Source organism: Phoenix dactylifera, unplaced genomic scaffold (assembly GCF_009389715.1).
Source record: "Phoenix dactylifera cultivar Barhee BC4 unplaced genomic scaffold, palm_55x_up_171113_PBpolish2nd_filt_p 000975F, whole genome shotgun sequence".
Lineage (NCBI taxonomy): Eukaryota > Viridiplantae > Streptophyta > Magnoliopsida > Arecales > Arecaceae > Phoenix > Phoenix dactylifera.
This window is the reverse complement of record NW_024068331.1, coordinates 133,793-142,933: the sequence shown is the minus strand read 5'-3', so window position 1 is coordinate 142,933 and position 9,141 is coordinate 133,793. Positions and strand designations below refer to the sequence as shown.

Below are 9,141 nucleotides of genomic sequence, written 5' to 3'. Positions count from 1 at the left end.
GAAACAAAAACATAAATGCAAGAACAAAAAAAAAAAATTTCTGACCTTTCCTTTCGATGATCCCAAGATTTTTATGTAATCTTCTACCAAAAAAAGCATTAAATCAAATTATGACTTTTAGTTCCAGGGGGCACTTAAAATTATAAATATATTATAATTTCATAGTATAAAGTACATCGAGATGCCTTTTAACTAAATATAGATAGACTGGGAGTTCAGACCGAAGAATATGACCTTTGTTTGGGGGTCTTGACTAAGTTTGTGACCCACTTAAAATTTTCTCTCTTTATTTTGATTTGAAGTTTCGCATTGCTAGGCCAAGGTATTTATGAGCATAATCTTATGAGTGTGCAAGTATAACGGGTGAAGGTTCGGTTTAGTCCTTCTTTAGCTGTTCAAGCTGCTCCAAGTCTCTTCGATATTTTCGTACTCTTCTTTCACTCTGCTGCTTGTACCACCCTTTTGCCTCTTCCAACTCTTGTCAGGGTGAGATTTCTTCTCCTTTCCTCTTTTCTTTTTTTCTCTTTTACCTCTCCCGTTCTTCCCACCATTATTCTCCATATCTTCGCTCCAAAAATCTTATCTTTTCCATCGATCTCTAATAGCTTTCTCAAACCATAGAGAAATCCAAGCATAGTGGCCTCGTTTCCGTACTTTTTCTTTTTTTTATAATAAAAAAGATTACATCTTGAGGTTAAATGAGAGATTTTTATGGTTTTTCTTTTCGCTTCAGTTTCTTCTAGAGGTTTCAAGGTTATATAGAGAAGAGGTTTCAATAGATGTCTTGCCATTGATTCAGATGAAGAAGGAGACGAAGAGCCAGGGCATCAAGGGGAGCATTAGAGCCTAATTTCCTCTTACGGTGAGGGAACTGGAGTCAAGAATAGAGATGAGAGTTCCTTGGTCAAATCCAATGGCTAGAAGCGGACCACCACTTACATTAATTACCACATCACTGGAGGGGAGAAAGACTTCCCATCGCCACCACCCCGCCATCATTCCATACCCCTCCATCAAAGATAAACAAAATAAAAAAAGGCACAATTTTGATCTTATTTTTGAGTCACTAGCTCGAAATTCGAGTCTCTTGTGCCTCAATTTCTTAGTAGGATGTTGGAACCGATAGGGAGCAAGAATGACAAGTTGCGGTCACCATCCTCCTCATCAGAGGAGGACCAGTTCTCTAACCCTCACCGGTTCTTCTTAGCCTTCTCCTTCTCCTTTTCTTCATCCATGCATGGATAAAATTGAGGTGAATATGTGCGGCTCATCGAGGGTTCTTCTTCCTCTTATGGTTGACTAGTAGTCGTCATCTTCTTCTTCTTGATGGGTATGTGCTTCTTTTTCTTATTCTTCTTCTTCCTTCTCACTAGATTTTGATTTCTTCTCGGTAATTTGGTAAAAGCCCATTTTGCAAAACCCATTAGCCTAGCCCATTTACCAAAGGCCTATTTAGCCCAGCAACTCGATAAACTGAACTAAACCGAACCGACTTTTTTGGATCGGTTTGAACTATTTTCTAAATAGTTAGTTCGATTTTGATTGCAATTTGAAGAAACCAATTCAAGTCAGCTTGGTTTCAAAAATATCCCTAAACCACTCCAACCCTTCACTGCACACCCCTATATAATCCTATAGATCACAGATTCTTGCAAACAAACATGAGGACATTCCGCATCAAGCATCCATCGCCCCAGGCTTCCCGGTTCAAACTCCCCTATGAAGTACTGAGATTGCATCATCCCACTTCTTTCAGAATATGTTAATACATATCTGACAAATGTTCTTGCCGTGCGGAGCTTCAAGACACCTACGGGAAGAAAAAAAAATCTTAAACCAGCTCAGAAAGCTTCCAAATTTGAGCAGGAAAAGCTAGACTTTAACCGCATCATTTTCACATTCAATAGTCCCCATTTCAATTAAAACACAGCAAACGTTAACATGCTATCATAACCACGCCATATTGCAATTCTGTGCAAAACATCAACTGTTACTCACTACAAACATCATATCATACAGGATATCAGAAAATGACGAGATTATCAAAAGTCTCACCAAGCAGCACTTATTGAACTAACAAATAAACACAAAGGGCAAAAACATCCCTCCCCTGCCTCTGAAAAGATAAACACTCCAGAAGTTCTATATCATTAGAAGCCCCTATCAGCTATCTTATATATATATATATATATATATATATATATATATATATATATATATATATAAGGTCTGGAGAATCAAGGAATTCAACAGAACCCTGCATATGTGACAGTTTACCACGAGAACAAAACAGTAATTTGAACTACTCCTTGGTTCCTCCGCCTGCACTGACTTCCGTCAGATTTGCACTGCAGTCAGCAGCATCAGCTTCACCACCATGTTCTGCTGGAGTATCGACCTTCAATTCTGTCTTACGCTCTTCTTCATCACAATGACCTGCCGGACCTTCTCCCTCTGATTCTGCTATATGCTCTGATTTAGCAATGCGGTCTGCCTGACCTGCCGGACCATCTTCCTCTGATTCTGCTATATGCTCTGATTTAGCAGCATGATCTGCCTGATCACTCTCCTTGGATTCTAAAGCATGACCTGCTTGACTATCTGCAGGGCTGATGCCGGCGGCATCAGCAGCTTTCTCTGTTGTTTCAAAGGTGCTTCCTTCGGATGCATCTGCTACAGGCACAGTTTTCTTAACTGTCCCAACCTTCACATATTTGCTCATGAACTTGTATTCCCAGTCCTGCAGTGCGTCAAGCTCAAAAGGGCCAAGCCCAGAAATATCGCCAGTCAGATCCTTCGATTCAAAGGACATTTTTGCCAATGCCCTACTAGCATCTTTACCTGCAAATAATGCATATGGGCCACCAGGTCCATAAAACATCCTGCATAAGGAAACATACAAATATGAAGCAGATTTCAAATACTTGCAGCATCATACAAAAGCTGAACTCAAGGACTAGATTCATTCACACTTAGTAGCATGACAAGATGCCAATTAAACTGGTTGAGAAGAAAGTTCGGACAAATACGTGTAATAAAGATTCTGGCAATAAGAGCAAGGTGTTGGTGATAATGGATTCATCTGAAGAATTGATGGACCATGGAAAGATGGAAATCACCAAATAGATAAAGGATAAATATTAGATCAGGACAATAGATAATGATAAGATAATGTCCACAAACGGAATTCATATGATGCCATGCTGCACGACCAGCAGCAACACCAATTATAAAGTTCAGTCATGGTCCCCAGATCCCATGGTGACAACTCTTAATATGGCAAACAAAGAAAGCTACATTCCCATAAAAAATAAAGGCATGACTACAATTAATTAAGTATAATTTTTCATTTTATAATGCACATAAAAGGACCATTCAGCACATATTCTCACCTCTTATTGCTTAGCTCAATATATATAAAGAATTTCCACTATGATACACCAGAACAGAAAAGAGAAATCATAAATAGCACAGTTTAGCTTTAAAAAACAAGAAGTCAAATCATACACTAATTGACTCAATGTGTATCTACCATGCAATTTCATAGCTTCCTTTTCTTTGTCAAAGTACTAAGCATGTCCAACTATCAAAAATCCACTTTTCTCACCCCAAAAGAATTTTTTTTCTGCTAGCCAATGTCAGGTTAGCAATCATCATCTGATGTTTTTTTGTTTTGCAAATATTTCCTCTGCTCTGCAAGCTGTAAAAATTTATATTACAGTAAGATTCAAAGTGGAGAAACTAAACTTCCAGTCCAACGATTTGGCTCTCCAAATCTGGACAAGTTTTTCTGCTTCTTGTTATATGTCCCCAGTATAACATTACGCTGGGGTAAAGGGTTGGGTTTGACACTTTGGACCATTTGACGGTCCGACAGAGCTTACGCCCTTGGATATGTATTTCAATGCATGTAAAGTGCAGCTTTTAATGCACGGACCATGTCCATCACACATTGTCTGAAATTCTACACGCATCTTGATGCAGATCTAAGGGCCATACTGCATCAGACTATGAAATGATCTGATGAGAACCTTACCCAATCCGCTTCCTTACCCAAACATTTGGACCCTCCATGACACTTTGTAGTTTGTACCATCAAGCCTTTATGACATGTCAATTCTTGGCACTACTAACAAAAAAGGTCGAGTATCATACTTCAGAAAAAATGTCTAGCATTGCACTACCGGTCTGTTTTGATATCATCAATAAATGAGACTGGCCCCAAGCAAAAACACAGTTATAGATATCTACATCTTATGATCTTAGATCATGCCACTGTGTTGAATCCTTCTTCAAAATTGCCTTGCCTGATTCTCTCACACTGTTCAAGACATCCATCATTCATGCCACACATCTGGTACCTAGATAGCCAATAAAATTGTAGTAGCTCAATCACCTTCAAAGGGAGTAGAGATTATATCAATCAATCTTTGAGGATGCAGACACCAGGAAAAATTAACTCCTTGCAACCCCCAAGACTTGCCAAGGTACTTATGGGCCCAAATCCAAATTCTTGAACATTAAGAAAATGCACCTGGTGTCCTATTAGAGATCATCAATTGAATTGTTATGCTCCTCTACATATGCTGCCTCATAGATCCAGAATCTGGCTGCAGCATATGTCTCATTTTCAAAGTATTCTAGCATGTTAACACCATAAGCCTCCATGCCAAGAACAAGTCTTCAGTGTCCTATACTCCAAAGAAACAAGTAACACATCTTGCACCTCTTTAGAATTCTGGTAACCATCAAGCACAAGATCGTAATACATTAGCAACTTTGTTTTTATTCTCCAACAAAAATATAGGGTGTCAATAGGTTGTAATACATAAAGATTTCTTGGTTGTGAATAGGTTGTAATGCATAAAGATTTCTTGGTTGTGAATGGGTCATGAATAAATCATAAAATCCATGTAGAATCTGGAAATAATAGAATAATTCTGGATTTATTAGTTTAAGGAGAATAATTTGGAGAATTAGTCTGCCAAGAGAAAAATCATTGATGAGAATAATTCAAGAATTTTTTAATAAGTTGAAGAATAATTTTACTCTGGGTGCAATTACAGAAGTCATGACTTGAGTAGCGTCATCAAGACAAAAGCAGTTTGTTGAAATCAAATAGGTAATCAAGACAAAAACATCTCAAACAACAATTTTAGATCCATCAAAAGCATTTATATACATTATGTTGTAGTATCAAAAAATATAATGAAAAGGCATGTTGAAGAAAAGATTTCAAAAAGTTGACATATTGGTCATTTTGGTGTGCCTAGATGAAAGATGAAAATTTTTTGCAAAAGCCCAAGATCTCGGCCAATATATCAGAATTGAGATATCGGTGCATCAGTAAATATGGTAAATCATAGATTAGCAACTACATTTAGGCATTAATTCTGAGATTTATTAATCAAAATTTCTCTTTAAAGAGGTAATAAAAAAGGTGATTAGGATATACTGGCAAATATATTGTTCTCATATCGATCAATATCTTACATATATCAGTTTACACTGCCAAGATAATAAAAGCCCAAAAATTTTTATAATCACAGGTTGCCCAATATCGACAAAACAGAGATAGCCAGATGAAAACCTTGGTTGAAGGAGATCCAAAGCATATTAAATGAGAAAAGTTTAGAAATATTACAAACATAAATAAGTAGGCTCTGCAACACTAAATTAATGACCCTGACACAATAATTATGCATTCCACAAACCAGGCAATTACATGGAATATATATATGCCAAACCCCATACCAGTGCCATACTAACACTGTACCAGTACAGTACGCGTCTTTTCGGTATACCAACGCTCGGTACGCCATCCGTACTGGATATCGATACCAAACCAGTACGGTATGCCATCTGTACCGCCCAGTTCAAGCTGGTACAAGGAACCATGATATAGACATAAAGGATGGAAACCTGTTAGCAAGCAATAACTATTAAAACTATCCAAATAAGAATTGAACATGTAAATGGCCAAAAAGTGGCAGCAGATATATAGAGGAAGATATGGGGTCCAGTAAAATATGGATCAGACCAACATAAGCTATGGATCATACCTTCTCACTTTTTAGAACCATCACTGATAGTAAGACCAAAGGAAACCAAATATTCGGACATAACAAGTTATACAAGGTAAGCACCATATCCATGAACCCATAATCTTGACTTCTTATCAGTTTCGAAGAGATGGAAACAGAAGCAAGAATATTATCTAGGGGAATCATATTTACTTTAAGGACAATGGGAAATGCAAATACCCAAATTCAACTCCATAGCAGGCAAACATAAGTTCTTATATTCGAGATCTGTAGCACATAATAAATGCCAGAAGCCCCATAGATTCACACTAGACCAACCAGCAGTACTCATACAGTAATCCCTCCTGAACCCACAGGATGGAACAGAAAAAAGAAACTCTATTAAATTGAAACCAGCAAGAAAAAAGCAACAGCTTAAACCACAAGAAGTAACACATGTAGTAAAACAAGTCGAAATACAGATAACTGGTTCAGAATAAAACATCTTATATATTCACCCAAATCCCTAAAAATACATGCATAAAGACATCATAAAACGGGAAACCGGATGAGAACACATAAGAACCAACCATCCACAACAAGTGCATCAAAGCAGATCCAAGTAGCTCGAGGTAAACACATCGGATCCCATACCTCAAGACATGAAGGGACCGACGGCTATTACATAATTATTTTCCAGATCCCATAAGAATGAACAGAAGGAAATATAACTTTACTAATCAAACCAAACCAAAACAAAGCCATATCTTCAACCACAGTACTAGAACACCCATAAAGTACTCAAGCAAAAGGACTGATAGAGACCAGAAACCTAAAAGTAACTGAAGAAAAACTGATTTTGACCCAAAAAAAGTTTGAAAAAAAAAACACAGATCAGCACGGGACGATCAAACTATCAAATCAGATCAGAAACAAAAGAAGGACGATGAGAAGAGAAAGGGGTGGAGATCGACCTGCTCTGGGTGACGTCGTAGATCTGGCCCTTGATGGCCATGAGGAGGGGCTTTTTAGGATCGGAGCCGTCGTAGGTCTTGAGCTCCTCCTCGGTGATCTCGCCGAGCTGGACGGGGGGCGGGAGGGGCTCGACGGCCTCGAACTTGGCCTCGCGCTTCCTCAGGGAGGGCGGGGGCTGGAGGAAGCCGGAGACGACGTAGTAGAAGGCCACGGCGAGGGCCAGCAAGGTAAAGAAGGTCGCCGGCGAAAGCCCCGTGTAGGCCTCGATCGCGTGCTTCAAAGTCCCCCACAGCACCGCCACCGCCATTCTCTCCACGGGCACTCGCTCTTCCTTTCTGTCACCCTCTTTTTACGGGAATTGTACGACTTTCTTTTCTTGTGTTCTCCGTTGCATATATGAAGAAAAAAAAGGAGGAGAGAGGAAAAGGAGGAGAGAAGTCCAAGGCGGCGAGTGTAGGGGTGGCAATCGGGTCGGGTCAGGCATAAACAGGTCGAATCAAATACAGGTCGGATCAGAAAACTATAAATCTGAACCCGACCTGTTTATTAAACGGGTCAGGAATTACAAACCTGAACCTGACCTGTTTATTAAACAGGTAACCCGACCCGACCCGTTTAACCTGTTTAATAAACAGGTAACCTGTTTACTCAACCCGACCCGACCTGTTTAACCTGTTTGCCCAACCTGACCCGTTTAACCTGTTTAGACCTGTTTAATCTGTCCAACCCAACCTGTTTAACCTGCCCAACCCGACCTGTTTAGACCTGTTTAGACCCGTTTAACCTGTTTAGACCTGTTTAACCTGTTTAACCCGTTTAACCTGTTGAACCCATTTAACCTGTTTAGACCTGTTTAACCTGCCCAACAGTTAAACGGGTTAAACGGTTTAAACGGGTCAGACACCTAAAACCCGTATCCGACCCAATTAATAAACAGGTTAAACGGGTCGACCTGTTTACGACCCGAACCTGTTTAGGCCAAACCCAAACCTGTTTATGGCGGGTCGAACACGGGTCAGGTTGGCGGGTCGGGTCATATTTTGCCACCCCTAGGCGAGTGTTACCCTTTACCGCTGCTGCTGAGATTTTTTTTTTTTTTGGTGCATGTATTAATTGCAGTTGAGAGTCGTGTGATGGGACCATCGTGGAATCAGGAGAAATAAGATGCTTGGCACGTGCGAGGAAAAAAAAAAAAAGGATGGGTGTCGGAATTTTTTTCCAAAAATAAATTTTTGCCTTAATAACTAACTGCCTTTTTTTTTGCACGTGCGGGGGGGGGGGGGGGGGGGGGGGAAGGATGGGTGTCGGAATTTTTTTCCAAAAATAAATTTTTGCCTTTAATAACTAACTGCCTTTTTTTTTTGCACGTGCGCGGGGGGGAGGATGGAGAGAGAAGGTGTTGCTGGTGGTCCAAACCGAGAACGATTGGCACTGCGGTGTGAACGGGGTTCCGTCTGAGTTGTCTTGGTTGGTGTTGGTTGCGCTCCACCTTCCGCCAAGAAACCTGCAAACAAGCCTTGCACCACCACCAGGGTGGTGATGGCCCTCCGACGGTCAAGTCAGAGGAGATTGGAGGAGGAGGAGAGGTGATAATCGCAAGTAAGAGAGTGCTCTGGGAGATATTGCTCACCTCTCCCCCTTTCTCCCCCCAGCCGCATATATACCTGACCGGGGGGTCTCTCAGGGGGGTTCGTTATCGTGGGGCACGATGGTGTGGCCACTGACATGGCCGTTACAGGGCGTCATGGAGCAGCACCGGGTACGGCCACGTCAGGGCATAGTGGGGCTCCGCTTTGTACGGCTGATGCAGGAGATCGTGGAGCAGCATCGGATACAGCCGTTGCAGGGAGTAGTGGAGCAGGAGGCCGCGGCGTGCCTCTGGGAAATAGCCTGTCGTTATCAGGAGATCTCCGACTCGGGGTCGGAGCGCTGGATCAAGGGGCAGCCGACTCGGGGTCGGGCTGCGGAGCCGAGGATGTCCGACTCGGGGTCGGATTGCTGGATCAAAGGGCAGCCGACCCGGGGTCGGGCTGCGGAGCCGAGGATGTCCGACTCGGGGTCGGATTGCTGGATCAAAGGGCAGCCGTAGTCTTCCTGGGCGCGCGTGCCGGTCACGTGGGGCATGGCGGCTTATTTCCCCCGT

General features: G+C 41.5%; 1 protein-coding gene across 2 annotated transcripts; it reads right to left on the bottom strand.

Annotated features, from left to right (window-relative positions):
• Window positions 1-1,919: 1,919 nt before the first annotated feature.
• LOC103696495 (membrane steroid-binding protein 1-like) lies at window positions 1,920-7,401 on the bottom strand. Of its 2 annotated transcripts, XR_005509382.1 has the most exons (3): window positions 6,998-7,401; window positions 2,225-2,882; window positions 1,920-2,194 (listed from the first exon to the last, which is right to left on the bottom strand). XR_005509382.1 is itself a non-coding variant. In XM_017840455.2 (2 exons), the coding sequence occupies exons 1-2, from the start codon at window positions 7,303-7,305 to the stop codon at window positions 2,303-2,305; spliced, it is 888 nt and encodes a 295-aa protein (XP_017695944.2). In that variant the 5' UTR covers window positions 7,306-7,401; the 3' UTR covers window positions 1,920-2,302. The 2 variants fall into 2 exon arrangements, 1 of the variants encoding a protein (XP_017695944.2); XM_017840455.2 differs by having other exon boundaries at window positions 1,920-2,882.
• Between the last annotated feature and the right edge of the window lie 1,740 nt (window positions 7,402-9,141).